The sequence below is a fragment of the Bombus fervidus genome, chromosome 3 (genome assembly GCF_041682495.2).
Source record: "Bombus fervidus isolate BK054 chromosome 3, iyBomFerv1, whole genome shotgun sequence".
Lineage (NCBI taxonomy): Eukaryota > Metazoa > Arthropoda > Insecta > Hymenoptera > Apidae > Bombus > Bombus fervidus.
The window spans coordinates 4,321,064-4,346,137 of NC_091519.1; the positions used below are offsets into that span (position 1 = coordinate 4,321,064).

At 40.0% G+C, this 25,074-nt stretch overlaps 1 protein-coding gene across 8 annotated transcripts in view; it reads right to left on the reverse strand.

Annotated features, from left to right (window-relative positions):
* The window catches only part of Hr4 (nuclear hormone receptor 4), a 148,538-nt gene that overhangs the window by 26,244 nt on the left and 97,220 nt on the right, over positions 1 to 25,074 (reverse strand). For 3 of the 8 annotated variants that reach the window (XR_011803286.1, XM_072022989.1, XM_072022985.1), the window contains exon 1: positions 3,821 to 4,366. The exons of 3 other annotated variants lie outside the window; for them this stretch is intronic. Coding sequence is in view for 2 of the 5 variants with exons in the window: in XM_072022989.1 (XP_071879090.1) it covers positions 3,821 to 3,860 (40 nt within the window). In the remaining 3 variants the exon portion in view is untranslated. Of the gene's footprint in view, positions 1 to 3,820; positions 4,367 to 17,011; positions 18,624 to 25,074 lie in introns of those variants that run through there. 2 more of the 8 variants (XM_072022991.1, XM_072022988.1) reach the window with 1 other exon arrangement.

A 25,074-nucleotide genomic window follows, 5' to 3' on the forward strand; every position in this document is an offset into this window, starting at 1 on the left:
CTTAACTTTGTACGATTATTCCTGTAACTACATATATTGCTTGACTTAAAGTCCAGCTATATATTATATTTATATTATATTTCCTTTATCAAAATATTTAAAAAATGTGTTCGGTTCGGTAATAGTTCTTGACAAAATTGTTTACTTCATATCTTATAAATTTGTATTTTACTTAAATATTGCATCTTTTTCAAAATATTTACGTAAGTTGTTAGACATCTTGTTTCTTGTGTTCTTTTTGTTCAGAGTTTATCTTGTCTAAAATGTTTCTCTTTTGATTAGAATATAAAGGACCGTATACAACAATATTTATGCTTGCAACGTTTAGTATACCCATGGTTTAGCAACGCTTATGTAATCGAATGAAAGGTTAGTGATTTTGTTTTACATAACAGGAAAGTAAAAATATTTTTTAATCGATCGCGACTTCGAGGTAATCGCATGTTACATTTTCCATCGTATCGATATTTTCTCCTGTGTCGTGTAAACCGGTATAATTATTTTCGTAAATCTATTTCCTGGCGGTCGTAATAGGAACGTAACCGTAACAGGAAGTACCTAAGCTGCATAATCCATCGCGTGATGATTGAATGAAAAGCATTAATATTAAAGAGTAGATTTAAACATTCACAATCATACATAAATGTTTCACTCCAAAAGTTTCTTTTTCACACTTATAGCCTCTATTATTTTATTTCTGTTTTTTAATTAACTGTTACTTCGAAACTGATCGTAACAACGGTTTCACCGTAAAGATAAGAATGTCGTCAAACTGTTTTCTATATACAAATAAAAAACCTTAGAGTTCTTCTATGCCATATTTCTAGCCAGTTAACATCATCACGAATCTAGTGAAACAGTGCCGCGTAATTTTATGTACCACGGGTAGATTTTAACGCTATAGGGGCCACTGATGGTGAAAGTGACTCTCCCACGCCATGACATCCTAGATCTACAACTCCCCACTTGAATCTGTTCGACTCTAGGCTCTCTGTTTCTCGTGTTTGGAGGCTCTGCTATTCTTTTTTTTTTCTTGGCTAACTCCCGTTCAAGTATCCTGGCCACGCGATTGGCTCTCGCGTCATGCTACAAGCAAACGAATTCCTGACAATGGTAATCAGTCGCGGATAAAATAATGCCGTTTTGAACGATCAGGAAATCTCTCGAGGCGTGATTTAGGACGTATGGTGGAATTGATTAATTCGTGTGGAAAACACTGCTTTTCCAGAATCAAAATTTTAAAGCTTGTAGAAAGTTCAATGGACAAGATCAACCCATCGCGACGAATCTTTATTATTATTCGAAGTAATCTGCTCAAAATAGAAATAGAATCTCCTTTCTAAAAATCATAGTGTTTTCGGTGTATCAATATGCAGGAATATTTATAAAATCGCTTAAGGCTTATGCACGTATAATGTAGTCGGTGATCGATTACAAGAGAAATCGAACGTGTGAAAAGTCGAATGGCGAGCTTTGCGCGTACTTTATCGCCATGTGTAGTACCGTTATTTGAAAAAGCGAGTTATCGCTTATCAGGCCAGGTCCTCACGGATGTGAAACCTCGTTTCCAACCGTGTCCACCTTCCAACCGACTTATCGGAGGAAGGAAAACGACGCTGCTAGCGTAACGATACATCCTGCGGGAATACCAATTTAACCTTTAAATCAGTTAGAAAAAAGCGCTATAGTTTTTACACCGATGAAATGTTCATTCTGGAAACGTATCTCCGTAGAATGTCAAAAAATGAATCCCGGTCTCGCTTCGAAGCAGTTGGATCGAGTCTGCGTTTCTTCCTAGTGGCGCAAAAAGAAGATTCTCGATTGAACTACGTTCACCGAACTTTCTTTTTCGCATGGAGAGACGAAGGAAGACAGGAAGGAGAACATATAGGAACACACGAGGAACTCTGCTTCCTCTAGTGTATTTCGTGTTATCTCAGACAGGTTGGATCGCTCGCGGGACTAAGGAAACGGCATTGTCGTGTAAGAAAGTTCTTCATACACGTATCACCGACAATAGGTCTGCAATAATGTCCGCCACTTACGTTCTTTCAAAGCATTGTTTCAAAGATTTGTCGTTTATTCATACACTGAGATCCATCGGGGAATGTCGTTCGGCGCTCGTACGACAATGGAGCAACGTTATAAATATTCCGTTTTAATTTTTCTTACGAGGGAGAAGAAGGAAAAGGGAAGCGTTGAGGCAGGAGGCACAGGAATCGTGTCTCTCGAATACTCGTGAGTCGGGCAACCAGTGAGAACGGCCAGTGAGAGTCAGAGCCCCGTACGTTGAACCTCCGCAGTGAAAGTTTCTATTATACCACTGGCCTTACCTTACTTTTCCTACGGCAAGTTCTGCCGTGTTGTGTCATAAGACGACGAGCGGCGTGGAAACGTCGAAATTCGTTCCATCGCCTCCGTCGTATTCCGTTACTTTCAGACCGAGCCAGAATTTTTACACGTAAGCTAGACTACTAATGATACGGTTCCTCGAAACGTTGTCGAATCGTCGGAAGCAATCCTCGTGATTTAACAATTTTATTGTTCCGCAGAGAAAACGAGAAGTCTGGTTTCGTTGAACTTTAATCGACGTTCGATCATTTTAGAAGGAAAGAACGATGTACTGCGTGATCAATTTTTGTTTCATATAGTTTCATGAGTATTTCTCTGTTTTTCGTGCGGAATCAACAGACATTCTACCTTAACGAGATTCTTACGGATCATTAGATTATTTATGAAGCATAACATGTTCTTCGTTGCTCTTGATCAATTTTTTGAACGTACGAATCGTTGGATCAGCGCATAATTGCTTTTAAACATTGCAACACGTTGGCAGAACGGTGTTTCGAAACAGCAGGAAGCCCGTAGAAATATTTCGTTCACGAAAAATCCTGATAGCTCGGTGTAAGGCAATGCGCGTGAAGTTCACTTGTTACGCCACGACAGTGCAACGAAGTTTACCGATGGAGGCTCGAACTGTTGCAATCTGGAGCAAAAGTCGGTGTTGCGAAGCTACAAAGAACCCCGTGGTTCCAGGTTTCTATCGTTTACGCAATCGATCGTACTAGAACTCTGACTATCGCTTAGGACTTTGCGGTAGGCAAAATATTCTATTCGTAGCTTCCGCTCTCCAATAGCAACAAACTTGAAATCTTTCGAAGAATTTCCAATCGAAAAATTGTAATATGTGCAGATATATAATCAAAGAATCATATATAGAGATATATAAAAAATCACAAAAAGTAATTTAAAATCTTGCAATAATTTTCCAATTTAAAAAATGTAAATAAGCTATATAACCCGAGACTAAATCGTGTATTGCTGAGAAAGAGGATCAACTTTGATTTCTTCAAACGATTCGTGTTTCGTGTTTCGTGTTTTTAATGACGGTCGAGAAGAGAATAAATCTGGCAGCATTCTGTATCGTTGGTGTACATATGGTCGGAACTGTGATTCAAAATTAGCAAAACGTATAATTGTGAAATTGCGTTGCAGTGTTATTAACCTGGAGGACGCTGACAAACTGACACTTCGTTGTATCTCGGAAATTAATTCCCCCCACGATTATCATTAGAATCGGTTTATAAAAAAAACCACTAGAAACTTTGTCAAATGATAATTCAATCCTCGTGAATTCCTATTATTCCCCGAAGAACAGATAGTTCTTCGTTAGAACAACAATCAATTGACTATTCGCGTAAATTTAATCAGATTTATCCGTGATATTAATCGATTACTACTTTATTAATCACCATTTTCGTCAGCTTCGAAACGACGTTAAATAGAATTTTATACGACCAGTTTAAAATAATAATCCTACCTATGTGACGACCTTGTAGAACACTCATCTTCGCGCACATGATATGCCACAGTACGAAACGAAGCCTTCTATCGAAGTATGATATCCAACCGTCTTTCACGCTCGTCACTCGTCTCTATATCGTTCGATCATCGATCGTTCGTCCACACGATACTACGTACAGAGTCGCGATTGGGTCACTTCGTCTGCAATTAAACACACGTAACAGTCCCTTCGAGAATCGGATCACGTGAATTCGTTTTTTCCTTCAAGATCCACATATTCATTTTAGTCCAAGTCTCGACAATCGTTGTTCAGAATCAAGATCTCGACGTCACTGCATTGGTCGTAACAACAAGTGTCTAACGGGAAATAGAGTCATCGAGAAACATGGGAAATCGGCGAAGATTTCGGTACGATTCGTTTCCACGATTATTCGACGAGTCGAAGGGGGAACTCACGGCCACGATAAACTTTCCTGAGAGTCCGGAAGAGACGACGAAGCAGTCGCAGCGCGCAGGAGCCCGAAGTGAACGCCTCGCACAGCCCAAAGTTTTTGGGGCAGCCAGTTGTGCGGGCCACGCGATCCACCGAAGTCATGGATCCACGGTGTTGGGTGGTGGTGGCACCAGTGACCTCGATACCAACCGAGGCCCTCCAATCCAAACGCCCAATGCCAAAAACTCGACACGCGTATACGCGAGAACTTTCACTCTCTCAAAGTTCTTCGTGATAGCTGGCTCAAGTGGCGGAGCATCATAAGATGGGAATAACAAGTCGAAATGATTCTTGAACGTGACCTGCCGAATACACGATCTTCTCTTGAGTTACGCGATTCAAATTAGACAAGTCAGTCTCCAATGGAGTGTTACATGAGAGGTTCGTTTCTTTCTTGGAGCAGAAAAAATTGACGCTACTTTTATCGATTAAAGACTTTCACCGAGGGAGCACTCGATAGTAGAAAGACCAATGAAGGGGAACGAACAATTCGTCGGACAGCTCAAAGTGACGTTCGAAGACGATCACCGAAGCGAGAAGTCGTACTAGAGATCAAGTAAGAGAAGCCGAGAAAAGAAAGCGATATCGAGACGATCAACCATCGTGCTCGATCGGAAAATTTAATTAGTCCATTGGCGAGAAACGGATTGTGAAAAATTGCACGAATGGCGGTTACAAAATATATCAATGCGGAAGAGTCCATGTAAATCGTCGACTAGCCCCGTCGCGTTATATAAACATACGCGTTTAGACGCGCGTATGCTCGAAACGCGGGGAAAAATCAATCTCCAAATAAAGAACCGCAAGAAAGCGATGTTCCTCTCGCGTCAGCTTTTCTTCTTGTTGCGATTTCACTTTTAATCGATACACATACGATGTATGTCTGATAATTGTGCGTGCGACCAGCGATCGCTGTTACGCATCTTCGAACTAGAAAGGGCACTATAGGTCGATGATATACAATACCGTCCATAAATATCCGAGCTTTTATTTATGGATTTAAGTATATGATGATAAGATACAAATTTTATCAAAATATATAAATTAATGACAGATCAGTAACTAAAAGTAGCATATACTTACTGTGTTTTTATGGAGTCAACAGACTATAAATTTGGATTATATGTTAAAAAAACTTGACAGTAGTTTTAGTATTTGTCAATATATTGTTCTAAATATTACCGTTTGAAATAATGTCAGTTTAAACGAACTCCCTCTAACTGACTCGTAGTTTAGAATTTAAAGAATTGTTTTTAAACAAGACAAAATAATTCTATGAACTTTAAAAATTAGTGTCATCGCATCACGATATACTACTGTATATAGGTAGTTGTAATGATTATAAGGAATAAAGATACTGCATTCCATTTGCGATGTTAGGATTAAATTTCATCCTGTTAAAAGCAAACAAGAATTCAGGTACCTTTGAGCGGTAGTGTACTTAGATTGGTCAGTGTTTCACTCGTAACCGATAAGAAAGTAAGGAAAGTCTTTGGATGAAAGTTTCGACGCTGATCTCGTGCGGTGGCCGTTCGATTTCGGGGAAGTAGCTTCTTCTTCTTCTTGTTCATCTTTTACTTCTTCTTTTTCTTCTTCTCTTTCTTCCTTTTCCTTAGTCTTCTTTTTCTCTGTGCCAGCGTATTTATTCGACGAAAGTAAAAGTAGCAGAGGACCTTGTGGTAGAACGTCGTCATCGTATATGACATCGAATCCTCTTTCTGCGTCTTCCTTCTCCCCTGGTCCCTCGTTACGGGTGTCCTCGCTGTTTTGGGATACCGGTTTTCGGGCGAAACGATACCATCTTACAGGAAGATTGAACCTGGTGAAAACCACGTCCTTCGTGGAACAGGGTTACATTACGTCACGCATGTCACGTTATTGCTGTCCGCGTTTCACTGCACACCGCTGATATTTCGTCCCGGACCGATTTTTTTTTGCGATATAATCTAGACACGACGAGTATAATCGAAAGCGGCGAGAATAAACGGCCACTATGCCATGGACCGAGAACCTTTTCGATTAGCGCGTCATTATTGTGAATTAACGGATCTGTACACCGACCAAGTTACGCAATAACCGCGTGAATGATGAACTTTTACATTTAACTACGGTGTAGTAACTTCGTGCGTAGGAATGTCGGCTAGGTAAACCGGCTTACGATCACGACGAACGTAAAGGAATTTAAATTTCTTACAATATTGCAGTAGACTTTATACGAAGTGAATGGCGCGTAGCAGACTTTATATCGATATCGAACACACTTCTGTGAAGTGCCGCTTTTTTCTGCAGCAATATATTATTACATACTGCTAATCCTTACACGTGTATCTATACTCTCGCTATCGGGATGCTCGCTTACTAAATTTGGAAAGATTTCGGAAAGGAGATATCGGTAAATGACGAAATTAAATACCCTAGTTTAAGGTCATTGCCTATTCTGCCATTTACTCGATTCACTAATAAGTTCACTATATTATTCACTCTCCTTCCCAAATCTTGCTGCTCTATTTTTTCACCAGTCTAAGATCTTCAACAACTAGCAAACCTCTAATCCTAAAATAACCGTTCTACGAGTACAATGTTATTTTCCAGGACTCTTCTTCCAGACAAACTACAAATAAACTACGCGATCCCAGTACCTATCACCTGTTATGCCCCTTTATAGGTTGCATAACCAGACCTGGTTGATCCATCGTAGTTCGTTCTACCGAAGTCCAGACGAAAAATAGACAGTCCTTCGAAAATGTCGCTTGACTCGCCTTTCACAAGGAGGAGCGAGACGCGACAGTCGACGAGATTGGCCCGTTCGAAAAATCGCGAAGATCGTTCTAAGGTCGGAAACGCGTTGGTAGCAGGATTTTCTCAACTAGTTTTTCTAAGCAGCCTAGACGGATGGTGTTGTTACTGGCCGCGGTCGATGTATTCGTACGTGGCAGTGTGGGCAGTGCTGCAGTCGTTCGTACCAGCACGTTGTGAGCGGTCGGCCATGGCATACTTACTGATGTCAATCACACCGGCAGGCATGCACTGCTTTATTCGTGTTGGAATACACGCATGCGTGCGGATACACGCGCAGAAGACGCTTCGCTCGCTATCGAATCTCGTAACCTTTTGCCCTTTAACCCGTGCAATTTCCTCGACCATTGATATCAGGTCGCAGCTGTGCTGACGCGCCGCGCCGCGGTGAACCGAGTCTGAACTTGGGCGACCCTTATACGCAACTTTGTTTCTGGAGCGGTCGAAAAATTTAAAAGGGCGCCTCTGGACCGTGACCATCGACCGGCACACGAATAATCGTCAGATAAGTCTCCTCGCCTCCTGATTCCCGTTGCGCGCAGGAAATACGGCGAAAGATGGCGTGCTAGTATGCTTGTTATCGTTCACTGACAACGAGAATACTGCGTATCATCGAACGCCGATTGTTCTTTTTTTATCTAGGACGACTGAAAAGTGAAGTCACTACCGCATGGATACGATATCATGCTGTTTGTAACATACCTATTTTGTGGTTTATCGTATACATATAATTGAACAGGAAGCCCGCGTTTTCTTTTTTTTTTTATTTTTCAGATATTCGGGCAAAATATCGATGTAGTAGCAATGAACTATTATTGATCAAAGAGTTTCTAAGCGAAGATTGCTATGATTCTCTAAGATTATGAAACGTTCCTTTTCAACCTGATTTTGTTTCGCTTCCCTTCCCTTTCTCTTTTTTCGTTTGGTTTGTTTCAACAGGACAAAAATCAGTTTAATAATTTTGGGAGGTGGAAAACGCACTTTATAGTCGTTATCATTACACATGTATAAATAGCAGATTAGTTTGTATACTGGTCGCACGTTCCTCAACCGCTTTGTTTCCTGGCAGACCTTATTCCTTCCAGGAGAGTCGGTTAATATCAAGTGCTTAGTCACGTTTTCCACTGATACTTGGCGCCATAATCGCTGCAAGTTGGCAAAACCGTATGTAAACAAGACCGGTACGTTTCAGTAAATAATTGCTAAATTAGTCTACTTTCCGTTTTCTTGGATGGAGCCTGTGCCAAATACAGTACGCCACATTACGCTCCTAATAATACGTTGCATTTTATATTTAGAAATCAGTCAAAGAGGAGTTTTATGCGTTTTTATCCGTTTCTTAAAAATGCTTGATTACGCTTTGCTAGTGTTAAAGATATTTCTCGACGGTCTATGGGGAAAATTTCAAGTATTCGCGATGAAGTAATTATACGCTGTATTTGCAAGGCAAATTAGATACAAATTCATACAACGCTTCGTATTCTATTGCTAATTAAATGTATCGATACTCGAACATATATTATTATTCTTACAGATGTTCATTCATTATCTGGCAAAGAATAATATTTCTTTGTTGTATCAACGTCTCAGTTTGTGTTTGCAGATATCTTGAGTGATATTTCTTAGATTAGTACGTCGCGTCGCGCCGTTCTCACTCTCATTCCACATAGAAGCATTAAACGAGTGTCATTGAAAGTTTTTCGTTAATCAACGATCAAGAGTCCGTGATCTTGATGGACTTTCCTTCGATCGAAGACGATCTATCTTGCTCAGTCGTGGCGTGTATCACGAGATATCGGTACGACAACTTCTCGCGAGGTATAACGAGTTTGAAGCTATAAGGCCAATTAACGTCCGTGAGAATCGACCTCAGAATAGTCACAACATTGCGTGTCATCATGTTCATTCTGAAGTGTCGAAGACGATCTTATTCGAACAATAATTACTTTATAAATCAACTTTATAATTACTTTATAAATATCAAGCCTATAAAAATATTTATATAAAAGTTATTAATACGTTCTTTGGTTTTATAACGGTATTCCTGAAAATTTGAGAAACAAATTCAAATTATTTTTCAATATCGAAAATTTGAAAAGTAGGTATAATTAATCTAGATATCAAAATGAAAGCCCAACTCTGTAAAACTTGTAATACAAGAAAAAAAAAAAAAAAGGAAAGGAAAACAAAAAAGAACAAAAAATACACGTATAAGCAACTATACCAAGTATATCATACTTGTTCAATGAAAACGATTCATTTATCGAAAAGTGACGAAGGAGGTGTAAGAACATCTTTCGGTCGAATTCTCCCCATATAGGTACATAAGGTCTAATAGATATAATCCGTGACGCACGAATCAGTGGTTCGAACCTTTTTCGCGGATGACCGTAACTGATATCGGGCCACTCAAAATAAGGACTTGGACCTTCTCGATACCCTGGCGCGTTTCTAATATCTAGTCACGAACGTGTTGTGTCATGCACCTTTCGGGAACGCGTTTCTCTCACGACGAATGGCGTCTAGGTATTCCCATTCGAATACCGGTACTTGCTGACTGCACGTGTCAGGGTCAAATGACATCATTCCGACGCAAGGATCTTCGTAATGGTGTGCCGACGTTTGTGTCGTCGTAATTCATCCCGTCGATCGTTCATGGTTCTGGTAGTGCCGGGATAGCAGTCGACGGAACCGCAAGATCCTCTTTGACTGACCGCCGTTTCGACCAACTATTCTTAATTTTTGTTCGTCTCGATATTTTTTCGATACCATAAACACCTTTAGTTCTTTATTTTCTCCCAAATACTTATTTACATCATTGACTGCACTTGCTACAGAAACAAATGTTCTAGCAAGAGTTTATAATTTGTTAAAGAGACGTTTCAAAATTTTTATGGCTGTGGCGAGTTATAGCAGTTTAAGTGGTGTTTTTTAAGTTGATGTAACTGTTCGGTTGTTTGTTTATTGGATAAAAATTCGATTGGAATTCTAGAATTGAAAGACATTAATAAAATCGGAAAATTAGAAACTTGTTTTTCACAATTGAGAAGTAAGATGGTTATAAGAAGTGTTTGTATCAAGACGAATTGAATTTACAATAGTAGTAACTATGGCGATTTATGTTACAATATTATAGAAATAATGTTTTCTCTTAATGAGTGATGATTCTGAAATTATATGACGTAGTAAAATTAATTTTAGTGAAATCTGAAGAGACAAAAACTACTTACAATTTGAAGAAAAGCCTACGATGCTTAATTTAATTAATATAGTAATATTAATTAATATAATGATAATATCAATAATAGTGGCAATTAATTAGAAGTTATTAACAGTTTACTAGGAATTTCGTAGACGAATGTCTCTTTAACCTTTATTTTATTGCAAAAGTGTACATTTTTCACTTTAATTATAAAAGGCACACAAGTATTTCAAGATTTTTTTAGTGTATTGAGAAATCATTATGGGAGATCAGATTGAGTTTGAAAAGCAAATCTCTGTCATAATTTCCCTGCAAACCTAATAACGTACTCTTTTAATTTATAATTTCTGTAATAGTTTAAATCACTTTCTATATCCCGACGTTATTTTCGTTCCTATGTCAGATGGTATTATAACCATCGTAACAGTAACATAGCAAAGTTCGCACTCCTATTTCATTGGTTAATGAGTCCGGTCGACCATTCGTTCGTTAAGTTACTTTTCTTCTATGTGTAAAAGCGACATTACCATATGTATCGGTAATATCGAACATACCGGACGAATGCATTATTCACAAAATTAATTTTTTCTTACAATGTATCAATCCTGCGTCAATCGTTTGTTATGAATTGCAACTCTATCTCTCTTGTTTTTGTCGGAAAACTCGAAACCAATGAAAAACCGCGGTAAGTTACTTCGCGTACGTAGTTTCTCGCGACAGGCGGATCGCTTAGGCTTAGATGATGAAACACAGTTGGTGTTCTTCGTAAGCTCATTTTCTTGCAAAAAACGCGTGCAAACACTCGTTAGTATAAGCTTTTTAACAACGAGCAAAATGAGAACAGATATAAGATGATTCGTGTTCGGGAAGTAATTTTCATGCTCGAAGGTTAACTTTTCTAACTGTTATCAATCGCAAAACAGAACGTTCGTTTAATGCTAGGTCACGACGACACTATCCGACTTTAACTTGGATTTTAGCTCGTCCAACGACATCGCACCACGTCAGATCGCGATAAAACAGCGTCTGAGATACGAAAGGCATGGCGGAGTTGGTGGATGTAACGCCGCAATTACTGGCCGGTATATTTAGTTTGAGATTGGCATAGGTGGCGAAGAGTCTGCTAGTTGTTATCTATTTTCTACGCACGTGGCCTCTATAGACCGAGATCTAGCCGGTTATAATCGGTGACACACTATGAGAAGACAGAAACGCCTTGGTGACGTTTTCGGGATTAGGTTTCTTTCCAGCCACCCTGACATCAGGTTCTCCGAGATCTGCTAATCGATAAAGTCGACCGATTCTCACCCTTTATTCGTTGATCGAGTTAATCTTTTTTCTCATTGTCAGAGAGATTGTTTACGAGTTGACGGTGTTTGAAAACTAGTGACACGCATAGCTAAATCAGTTTTGAATCGAACATGTTTCGTTTAACGAGATCAACATAATTTAAAAAACATTTATCTCTATTGTTGATGAAAACGGCGGATCAATCAATCTCTTTTACGTAACAAATTGCATTCTCACAAAAATACAAACTCAACCCAGTATCTTGACCTGAAAACTTTCGATGTAATGGATAAATAATTTTCGGTAATACAAGTTCAATTCCTCTTAAATCAGTCTTACTCAAATTCTTCTGTCGTTGTTTAAACTTTGAATGATTATATAAATTTATATTTTTACGAATATAAATATATAAATATGTCCAGTTTATTAATAATCGATATAACCAATGATTAATATATCGTACTATTTAGCAAAATATAGCTCATCGTAATTATCGATCAGTGACAGATGAATAATTAAACGCAAGAGTTATCGTTGATAATTCAATAGAGAAAAAGGTCATAGTATCGTGTGTGAAAAGTGCGACGGATACTGCTGTCGTTTGCCGCGGATCGTAGTACGCATGATTCGACTATAGTGGAGCAGGCTGGCTGCACGTAACGTGCATTCGTACGGACGTTTGTGTCCGACCTATCTCAAGCTCCGTCATCGAGAGAGGGCGCGCGTCGAATGGCGAGGTTAGGTTAGGTTAGGGACGTCACCAGCTACTGCGCTCATCCGCCAGAATAACTTTAAGCGGGGTTGCACAACTCTAGTTCCCGCCATGTGCCGCGTGCTCCTTACTTAGCGTGTCTTTAACCGCTTTGCATAAATGCGTTGCGCTTCTTATTTTTGACATATCGTCTGGAAAGAACGACACCTACTAGAATCACTAGTACCAGGCTGATGACCCTATTAGTCAACATTTTTTGTCCTCCGTGAATGCAATTATTTGATTCGATGCACAAGTTAACACATCGGTTGCCGAATTTTTTTATATATTTTGCATCATAACAATCTGTAGTAGCGTCACTTATTTAGAGCATGTCACGCTTCAAATTTTTATTGCAACATACTGAAAAACCATTGAAAATTTCACTAATATCATCCTTTATTTAATTTTAGTACTTTTACTAATTCAGCTGTTATAGGATGCTATTCATAAACATGTCATTCGATGCGTTATAACTGTAGATATATTAAAGATTGATTATAGCTTAACCAAATATGCATCTATTATTAATCTTTATAGAAACCTTTTAATGAATTTTCGCATGTTGTTGAAATATAAAGCTTTCGATCTCAGACAGGCTTTTCGTAATGGAAAAATTTTGAAGTGAGCAAAGTAGAATCGTCTTGCTGCTAGATTCATCATCTCGGAACGCTCGAGTTCGTATAATGTATAACGAAAACTTTATTATTTCGCTTTAATCAATGGAAATAACGTAATTCGATAAAGTTACAATTGGTTAGCTATATGACAGTAATGTTTATCCCCACTTAGTTGGTCAACTCGTTCAATATCTGTATAAAAAATGACGTTTATGTTTAGTAATTCGTCATACGTCTTTGCTCGTCACCGAGTGAATCTAACCAGAGACGGAAACGTCATCAACTACTGTCTTCGACCGATTAACTTCTGATGCGTTTACACGTGCCATACTGTGTTAACTTTGGCTTCGTATCGCGCGGATTATCAAGGCAACCGAAGTGGGGCAATTGGATTTCGCGTGAACCGTAGCAGACACGAATTTCGATAGAATTTCATGTTCGCTTGAGAAATCTGTGACTTTTCTACGCATGATTTTCTCGCGTTCGTATCGAAATATACATTGTATAAAATTCTACTAAACAGTGCCACGATTGGACGTTGAAAAGTATTTTATCGAAGGGCACATAAAGTCTCGCGTTTATTCGGCTGACGCAATCAGAAAGCTGGTAAATCTTTACGTAATTAGTGGAAAAGGTCTGACCACGACGTTCCCAAACTACTAGTAAACGATCCGTATATACGTAGATTTGCCTAACAATCGACTGGTGTATCGCTTCGTCTCACGTATTTATAGATTACAGAGAAACCATTCTGCCCTACCATGAACGAACGATCGTGCAAATTGATCTATGATGATCCTGAGAATAGATAGCGGCCAATTAAACAGAAACAATAGCCTTAGGCAACTTGAACGCGATACTCGTGAATCAATGAAATCGGACGGAAACGATCACTACGTATGTCGACGTTTCGTTTCTTTTAATCTTTAAGCATAATCGTTGCATCAAGAAAAAAAGGCGTGCAGAATTTAACCAGATTATAAATGATCCTGTATGGTGATTCTTTCATGAATAAATTTCGATTCAACGTGATTAAGTATCTGGATAATTATGCTCAGAAGAACACCTTATACCTGGATGTTTCAACTATTCGTACTGCATAAACCTTCCTAGATTTAATGGTTTCATCAAGGTTACCAGAATTCATTAAAAAATTATTTTCGTATCTTTAACGCTTGCATCAGCGTCCGCTGTTCTATGGAAGACACGCTGTATTTTATGTTCATCTTCGAAACTGCGCTTCCTGGTCTGACGAACGTATATATGACGTATTTGGGGAGAGGGGGTTAGGATGCCTATTCTTCGATAAGGTTTGCTCAACAGATTTTTACGAGTTTTCGGACAGACGGCATCTGTCACCTGCCGAACGACCTAGACCTTTCGACTTGATCGAAACCTGTCGATATCCATTCCTGATTATTATCATTTCTTTTCTTGCTTCTCCTATTCGTTGACTTCGCTTTCAAGTGTCCAGGTACGGATGCCTATTAATTATCATATAACGTAACCAATGACACTTTTCGCGAGGAACAAGTTATTTGGTAAACATCTTTTTTCTATAAATATTTAAAACGAGAAAGTTTAGACAGGGACCAGAAAACCAATTGCTGACTTACATTTTTTTCCGTTTAAAACATCCAAAACACGAAAAATGCTGGCAGAGGCGAAGTCTTGTCGAAATCCCTGCCGACGATACCGTCGCGTCGGGACGGTATTACAAAAGATCATCGACCTACCGACGATGTAGATTGTCGATCGGGTATGGAGGAAAAATACGTCGTATTACGTTAGCGTTTATACACCAACTGTTTGCGCGCGCACTTCCACTCACATGTATCTACGTACTTTTATATATATATATCCACACAAAGCACACATACACGTATACACGGTTCACCAATGTTACTCGCACCTTTCTCTAGCCAAAAATTCGTTTTGCAGGATGAACAATGTGTTTCTCACGTCTCGTCCCTTTTCTTAAGTATTTGCACGTGCGCTTGTTCCTCATTTGTTCGTCTTCTGCGATAGAATTCGATCCATCGAGTCGCACGAGGACGAAAGTTCAACGGCGTTAAATTATATCGATGCTCCGGCAATGATTACCGATCAAGTTGTCTGCGAACATCAGGTCCATGTGTGAGTCGATCAAAATTTATTTAATATCAACTGTCACGATAGCGATCGTGCGGACGATTCGGTACGAAATTGCGTACAAAGTGACAGAGTAGCAAGTTGAACAGAAATCTCGAGCAAACCAATCGGTTTCAGCGTCGATTGGTTTTTAAGTATATATACCTAAGGCTCGCAGTGTCCAAAACGGCGATAGAGCAAAGACGCACGACCCATTTGCACGTGCTAGCTTGCCCTCAAAATTGGGTTATCCTTTGTCCTAACAGAAAACACTTAGTTTTACATTTCTGCTTTTCCGGTTCCTCCGCGTCCTGACCAATGACGTATAACCAGCAATGCTGTGTTGATCCATTTATTTCTTCGTTTGCCACGCAAAATCCTTTTTGTATCTTCGATACAACCAACGTGGACAACGTTGTAGTCTTTTCTTCGAGTTTTCGTCACGTTACTCTCCTTTCAGCTCCGTTTTGATTAAGTATTTCGACGTGATACGATCGGTTTGAATACAAAGTCAATCTGTATGTCCAGCGCGCATGATCGTGTAAAAAAGATATGAACATGTATGGAAATAATAAAACAACGATAGTCTCATAGATCGAACGTGGTATGCAGAGCTTAAAAATAACGGACGTTGATGGATTTTAGATGCTCTATAGACAATCGATTTTCGAGCATCGTTATTGCTCAATAAGCGAATCGTTGAAAATCAATAGAGTTTATCGTCGAGATATGGAATCATTCGCGACAGTTTGGTAATCCAAAGGATCTGGGTCTGAACACGTTCTTCGTGAAATGCACTAAATGCAGGTAATTCGTAACGCTAAATCGTCAAAAAAAAGAAAAAAAAAGAAAAAGAAAAAAAAAGAAAAACGATGATACTTTCTTCTCTGTAACGAGGCTTTGATATTTAGATATCAATTATTTTAATCGAGCCTCATACACAACGAATCCAATGTAATTCTTTTCCCGCAATTTCTCTTTGACAGACCGCAGGTGGTTAGAAAAAAGGTTCTCGAGCCTGTTCTCTCATTCGATTCGTTTCATACTCGACGAGCCATTCTTCGTTCAGTGGTATGCATTTTCGAAAATAGCTGATCAGTGTCCATCGTGTCATTGATCGATGGCTACTACACGAAATTCCCCTAGGGTTCGTTGCACCTTGGGTTGTGCGCGAGATGTAAACTTTGGAAGTAGCGCCGCGTGTGTAGTATTTACGTGTAAACACGGGCCGAATTTATTCGGGAGTGACGGTAGCCCTGTTCTGTTGCAACAACATTATCAAACAGTCTCGTTCTTATCGCGTTGCACGCTACGCGAGCCCATCACCATTCATGCGTCAGTTTTGCAAGGAGACGCGCGAAACAGCATCGCTCGCATCTCACTCGCGCGCGCGCAACCACTTACGCATACGTGTGCGTGGACCGAAATGGCAGCCGTTCAGCAGTTGCATAACGACTTACGCTTTTTTTTTTCTATTTCTCTATGACCATTGCATGGCTCAGTTTCTGTAGGAAGCCATAATATTTTCTTAATTAAATGGCGCGCGTTCTATCCATACGCGAAGATCGGTAAAGTAGCGCGTGGATTTCGTAGAAAACGATTGATTAACGCGTGACTATGGCGTTATATACTCGTTGCGTTACTCCGTGGAACGTGGACGACGATGATTCGACGAGAACGCGTTTCTAATTGACAATGAGCGTATACACGAAGCAGACGTAAATTCGACGTTGGATAAAGGGACGATAAAAATCGGCGATTAAAGAAACGTCGTCGTCGTGTTGGGGCTGCGGGCATGGATTTATAAACGTGCTTGTTTCCCGCGTTTACCGAGAATGATATTATCGACCAGGCAGTTTCAAGTTGCAATATCGAATCGTTAGAGTAATGTACGAAGAGCGGTGGCTCTTCCAATTTTGGCTGACCTCGTCACGTGATCGGCGGATTTTCCTCCGGGTTACTGGCAGTGTGCGACTCCCGATCGAGCGGCCGATTGTAAAGGTCTCGACACTCTCGAGAGTGATGGCAGTGTTCAGAATGAAAACGAAGTCGATCGATTGGCGCTCGTGCGATCCTTTCCACCAGTCTTCAAGGGTCGCGCCTTTCAAACGGCTGTTGCGGGTTCCTTTGATCGGCGCATGCTCCGCGGATTGGCACACACGGACGAGAGGATGTACGGTGACTTTGGCCGTGACGACAGCAGTAGATTAAGAAAGAGACCGAGAGTGAAAAAAGGGAGAACAAATAAAATCACAGGCAGTAGGGTAAGGTGTAAGTAATAGCCGATCTGGCGACGATTAGTCGCAATTGGCAGTGTTTTCGAGATCAGACAAACGAGGAATAGGTTCATCAGTCAAAGTTTCGTTAATCGTTTCGGCGCCACTCGCGTGCTGTAGGCATCCTTTTCGCGACGATTAATGGTAATAGCGAGAAGGAACACTTTCCTTTCAAAATTTCTTCCAACGAATCACGAGAGAGAAGCACACGCGTGTTCACGTTCGAAATTCGTGAAATCATCGATGCAAATATTTCACACCGGGATACGTGGAACAGAGAGGTGGCGTGCACAGAACACAGAAGAGAGAGAGAAAGGGACAGAACGATGGTGCTGAATATTCTTGCTCGATGGCACTTCCGGTTCGAGAGCCGGTGCACTTTCTCCTGAACAGCGCGAATAGCGATCGTTTCCCTGCTAGAAGCTTCCCAGTGATCCTAGTCGATTTTTCGTGCCGCGCATATCCCCGGGTCACGAAGCATCCAATTTGAAATTTGTTCTCTAGTTCTTGCTTGCTCGCTCCTTCGTACGTTCGTCCAAAATACACGGTGACGATCGTCTCGCGATAAACGTCGACAACCACAGAATGCAAGTGGGTAGTAGCGATCTGCTCCGTTCGATTTGTGGATGAACGGCCCAATAACAAAGAAACTCGATTCAACGATACGCTGTATCGGAGGGCAATGTCTGACACTGATAATTCTAGAAATTGCAACTAGCGCCACGTTCAACCAACACGTTCTAGAGGAGTTAGCCGGGCTAATTTTTCTCACGTCTATCACTGTTCGAAACCATCGTGGTGACTGGATAGGCGAACGGAGCTGTCACGACGAGATTACACTGGAGTCGGAGCGAGGCACACGTAGCAGGTTGTCGTAGGTCACAGAACGGTCTGTTTCGTTCCTTCGAACTGGCACTTCCGGTTGAGGCACGTGGTTCCACGCGTCGAACCGTGCAAACAGAGGGACAGTTCGAGTTTTCGCGCGGGACACTTCCGGATTGTGGCAAAACAACAACGTCCATCACTATCACCATCACAGCCACCACCATCGGCACCACCTCCACCGTTTCTCACGTTCCTTCTTGCCCGAGTTCGTCGTAACACGTACGTCTGTGGTCTACGTACGTACGTCGCGTGTATGCGTGACCCGTCCCTGTACGCGTGCACGTGTGCGCGCGTGTGCGTGGACGTGTTTCTCTCTCGTCGTACCGAGGTGTAAACCGAGTGTCGAGCTGAGTTGGCTTCGACAAAGTAGGGCGACGACTGGGACAGCGGCCACGGGCACCAGCGCTCACCGACGAGGAACCCGTGCGCCGTGCGGTGGAGGAACTGTGGAAGTGGAAGAGAGAACCCTCCTCGTAAAACGGCAGCGTTGCTGTACTACGTTCTCCAGTAGGGGAACCTCTAATACCGCTGCAACAAGCCTAGCCCGATTGCTTAGCGTTACGCACGCCGCTCGCGGAAAAACTCTATCCGCATGCTATCTACCGAGCACTGCCGTGTTACCAGATCGAAAACTGCCTTGCTTTTCGCTCTTATTCTCGTATCTCGACTATGCACCTAGTTGCATGACATTTCCTTCGTTCGTTCTTTTTTTTTTTTCTCTCCTATCTTTCTTTTTTTCATTTCGACTCCTTTACTCGGTCGAGGAGTTGCACTTTTACTCAGTGATCGATTTCTACCGTTTTAACTTGCCACGAATTTGATTCTTATCAATTTTCAACATCGAGTCGTTCGTTAAACAGAATTAGTCTCGCAGGCTAACGAACATGGGAATACGTGGTCAACATTAACACGCATAGAGTTGTAATTAAGCGGGTAACACGGTTGTCTTATCGTTCGTAAATGAAAACTTTGTTACGTAACCGAACCGCGTTGTTGATAGAAACGTCGTTGCTGTGCCGTCACGGCACAAATGGAGGGAATTGCAGAAATGCAAGAGCTGCCTTCGCTCTATCCGTCGAAATTCGCCGCAACTAATAGCGTATCGCGGAATTCCGAGGACACAGCCTCCGTCGATATCTCGATGGAAACACCAATTTTAAGCGCTGAACGTGCGAATTTCACATGATTGCGTGACACGCGTGTTACGAAATATTGTCGCCACGAACTGGGCTGTTGTCTTAAGTAGAATGCATCGCTGTAAAATTTCTTCGTGGATTTCGACCACAATACCGTTCGAAGATTAAACGTCGTGTCGGTGCATTTTATTCTTTCATAATGGTTTAGACGAGACATCTGAGTCGGTTGCGGCAATAGATTGATATTTTTAGAAATAAAATCGATCGATCGATTTTCCGCGTCCTGACTTTTGCCGAGTGTTCGAGAAAGTTGTAGCCAATTCTATATCTTAACGTATTTATTGTACTATATTAATCTCTTATATTCTGTACGTTATTTGAGTGCCGAAATATTTACTTTATTCATTATATCTGTTTGCATACTTTGTATAAGGAGATTTTAATTAGATTAATCTTATGAATGTAATTATCCCCGACAAAAGAAACGAAGATAGTATATTTATCGATTTTAATATGAGCGCGCACATAGAAAGAAACAACGAACTGTTCAAGATTCGAGACGAAAGCAGATTAAGAAAACAATTTGGAGGGAAGTATTTAGAATGAAAAGAGAAAGCAGCGAGGCATAAACTGCCTACGACTACGAGAACTCTCGTCAGCCTGTATACTATACTGTATACTATATGTTCTTGCTATTCTTTTACGGTCTAGGCCACGATGTTCGATAACCGAAAAACTTTCACCTTCCGAACCACGTTACACTCGCGAGCCCATGACCAAGGATCGCGCCGCGCGTTTTAGCACAGCTGCGACCGAGCTCGATCTCGACGACACAGCCTCGACTCTCTTGATCTTGATCTTTCGATCAGGTCGTTATATAAAAACGTGTCCAAAATATCTCGAGTAGTAGGACCAATGAAAAGATTATAAAAAGCATACGCGATCAAAATAGTCATTATAGTATATCATATTCATGGTAAAATTATCTTTTACGTGTTACAAACGTAATTCTGTTTGTTACTACAAATTAATTTATGGTTTTTCCATTTTAATCGTTTATATCAAATATACCTGTTAGATTATCGCAACTCAACGTTCAAATTTAAATCTCTCAATTAAAATTAATGAAAACAGGAGATAATTGATACTGGAATAGTCGATACTGGAAGATTTATATTCCGAAGAAGAGAACTTCGTTTCAATTCTTGGAAATCAAAGGGAATTCGTTTAAAGCTGTTGGACAATATCGCGACAGGAAGAACAGTGCTGCGAAAAGGAGGAGGCTGAGTGGGGGATCGTTCAGGTGGAAGGCTAACCGGAGCGCTCCTTGGAACAGTGTACGTCACAAAGATCCTCCACGTCGCGTCGCGTCGTTGCCCTGACCTCAAAACTAGCTGACTCTCGCTATCGCCGCTACAATTACGATCTCCCTGTACTCGACTAGAATAAGCTTCTAAACGACGACAGTCTACTATCTAATTGCCTTTCGATAACCCTTCGAAAGAATTTTCTAATATTCAACCGATAATTTCAATATTTTTGGTCGAAACATCCCTTAGAATATTTCGTGTAATCGATTCCCTAGAAGAAATTTAACAAATTCTGTTGAATAATCATATGCTTCGTTTCTATAAATCTCTTTACGTTCATGTCGTATTATGTTATCTATGCAAACCCGTCACAGTCATAGGTAGAACATCTGGATATCAAGAAGTTTCTCTAAATTTTTGCTTCCAAAAGACTCGGCTTCTCACTTTCAGCGAGATCATCAAACAGCCAGCGATTCGCCAGTCACATACAAGCATCCCATCATAAATTACCACTGGCTGGAGGTTGCGTTCAACATGATGTAAAGCCCAGATGCGAGGAGCGATGCGACGCGACGCTTCCTGTTCCGAACAATATCCCCGTTCTGTCGATCGTTTCAGCGGCAAATTATTCACGTAAGCGACACGTTGTTGAGGGCCCATTAAGGATCACTGGCATGCAGTGTGTTCTCCGTGATTTCTGACTGGGAATATTTAAGGCAGTAGGAACGCTAGATTCACGACGGTCGGTAATCGGCCGCGGTTAATGACCTTTCAGCGTGCAATTGTTCGTAACGAGCAGCTTTCGTCTCATCAGGGTCGAGACTCGTTCGTCATTTCAGCCTGCATATTCGGGTCAACTATTGTTTGTCGCGGTATTAAGCGACCGCTTCACCAACGAACAATCTATTTCCGGTGACGGATAGTCAGGCTCTCTACTCGCTCGTTGCTCTATCGCGCGCGTTTCTACGAAGCCCCGGACTGCCGCGCGCCGCGTTCATTCGTTCTTTCGTTCTTTCCTTCTTTCGTTCCCTCGTTCCTCGGCAAGTGTGTCACTCGTCGCTCCACTATTACCCCGTGCCGGTCCTCGGGAGAAAGCAAAAATTACACGCTCCCGGGAGCGCCTAACGAATTCCTTTTCAACGAAGCGAACGCTATCGTTCGTGGTTTAGAATGTACCTCTGCGCGTCGTGGATTTCGAGCTATCTGGAGAGAGGATGCATCAGCTTGCGAAACGAAGGTGGACATTCTAATTAGGTAGCCTTATGAATAGACATTACAGAAGTATCCCTTTCGGGTGACCAAGCTTGAGCTTTTTAATTATTGTTTTCTTACTTTGTAATGTTTCTTTGTATTAATCCATTAAGAAACGTATTAATGGTTCAATTTACATTTTCGACTTCTTTGTATATTTGGGAATATAAAAAGACGGTGGAGATTAAAAACGTGCATGCGGCATGAATAGAGTACGCAAGAGGGAGCAATAAAACATTGCGCACACCTAGGACAGATATAAATGTCTTGATTTCTTTTTGTCGTGACTTAAAAAGTGATTAACCATTGTCGTTAATAATAGGCGTGCTTGTTTTTTCCCGTAAACAATTAGTCTTGTGGTATTTTCATAACACGATCATAAGTCATAAAAAGTTAGTGATGTTAGAGAAAGTTAAGAAATTTAATACAAGTTTCTGTGAAAAGTAATAAATACTTTTGTAATAAGAAAAGTGTTTGTTATTCCTTTGGTCCTTAATTTTTTTGAAAGTGGAATTTCTTAATCGTCGTTGGATAATATATCATATTACAACATAGAATCGTAAATTAATTAATTGTCGCTATGAAAAATATTAAAAGAAATGCAAAAACCGATGCGTTTAAAATGCACCGCGAAATGCCAAAGATTCCTAAAAAGTCAATAGAATTCTCCTCGTGAAAAATTCTAATTTAAGATCGATCAAATCCTTCTAAAGACTTCACGATATTCACGCATTTGTAACAAAAATACTAAAGCATTGAAATTAGTAGCCGCAAAATACGTAAGCGTACTTCAACGTGCAAAATTAAGTGTGCAAGCTAGAGCATTCGAATCGTTAGAGACGTTAGAAGAGTACAAATGATATGAACGCAAAGTACGCTAAAAAAAGTTGTAGGCATCGAATATACTGGAATAAAGTTCCCGAAGAAGATGAACGTTTCCAAAAGGATAAATAATACAGCTCATCTGGATTACCGTTTCCCGTTCCGAAGCTTGAGGCTGCTTAACCGTTGAACGTCGTGGGGTACCGCAAGCCCCACTGACTCACAGAACTACTTTCCCTTCTTTCTCGACGAGGTACTACCTACTACATACCTCCGCCGCGCCGCACCGTGAACAGAGCCCCGTTATCCAGCCAGCTCGTCGAGAGTGAAACGTTTGTGTACTAACTCTGCCTTCCCACGGAACAACGCGACTGTTCGTTCAGCCCACGTAAAAATTTCTCTTCGCGTGTAAAATAATTATTAAAATATATCATCCCCTTTTCATACAAAATTTATCTAATAATGGAACTTTATCGAGTCTATGAATTTCACTTTGCTATTTCAGTTTGTTTCAAAATTACTTTTGCAGACTGTAAAGAAGTTGAAAGCAACATTTTCTAAATATTTTAAATTTATGTACCTCATAGAATACAACCTCATACTTTAATTAAATAATAACAAATCCTCCATCTTTTCTATGGAGATCTTTTTAAAATAAATTATTTCGAGTATTTTTCAAATACATTATTATACTGTATCGTTTCATAATTTTAATTTTGGTATAAAATTCAACCACTTTATCTTTCTTCGCCCGAAGAATTCATTACGCACTAAAGTATACAAAAATAATTAATATATTTCTTTTCGTACAAAACTCGTTGAACTCATTGTTGGAGTTGCTAAACTCCACTTTATTCGAACAGAGCGCCAAAAAACTAACAAAGGACGTATATGAAAAACATTTTCTATTCATTCTACAATAATTGCAACATTTATTACGTCAAGGATAAATTGTTGCTTTATTACCATCACCGATGGTTAAATACGAATTACAAATGCTGCACCAAAATATTTCTATTTAAAACATTCGATTCCATAGTTACCTTTCGTTCAGATAAAGAATCCTAAACTCACTGATCAACTTTTCTAATATAACATTCTTAAATCTGAAGTAGCTTCTTAATAATATATATACAATATCTTAATAATATCTACCCAAATCTATCTACCGATCTATCTAAATATATCCAAATAATACAAAATTTTAATATAACCAATCAATCAATTATAATTATAAATATATTATAAATACCTACATATAAATCTTATATGCTACATATCGGTATTTGATGACAATCAATGAAGATATATGGAATAATTCTGTATTTCATTTATATTTCGATTTACACGATATTTACACGATTGTTAGAAGCCGATGCGTGAATCCGTATCACTTTTTCGTCCCTTATATATTATATAACACACGCACTTACGGAACTGTTACGTGGCATTGGAAGCGCAAAACGATAGTTATAACGCAACGATAACAGGAAAATGACTGAAAACGTACTGTCGTACGTATCGGAAAAATGTGTAACGATCATTACCTGGACACTCGTAATCTTTTCTTCTCGACTCCGGAGTTTGACGATAGGCGTTTTTCAATTAGACAGCACGTGATATTTTAAAGGTTATCACGCGATGTCGCAAGTGTGATTGGCATCGGGATCTTTTTCCACATGATACTTTAGGAAATATACGTAATATAGTACTGTAAAAAAGGGTCCGTGCATGATCGGAACGTGGTTCCAGTATTCAAACTCGTTCACGCATGGCTCGTACGTTCTGCCTTCTAATTAAAATCGGGGAACCCTCGACTCGATGTAATGACTCTCCGTACAGTCCGTAATGATTCGTATACATAAGCAGGGAGATAACTTTCGCGCGTGATAGTACGCTTTAATGAAACCAGAAATCGCATTCATCACTCGTTCGTTTGCACAAACAAAATGAACGGAACTTTGAAAATTAGCGTTGTTTCGTGATAGAAGGTCGTGATTAACGCATGTTTAAGAATTTGTTATTTGATGCATTGAAACTTAACAAAAAGTGCATCGTAGGCGTTTCGATTAGCAACGAAACAGAGTTTTATTTATTTGATAAAGGTTAACTGATTTTGATTTCTTGTTTAAAGGAAAAATATGCGAAAATACTAAGAAAAATAGAAAAATTCAATAATAAATTGTTTAGAAACGTAAGGGTATTCATATCGGAGAAATAACGACACAATTGGAAACGTGTACTTAGTAAATCTAGCCTAAATATTATTTTATTAGTTGGCATAGAAATAACGACAAAATTTTCAAAC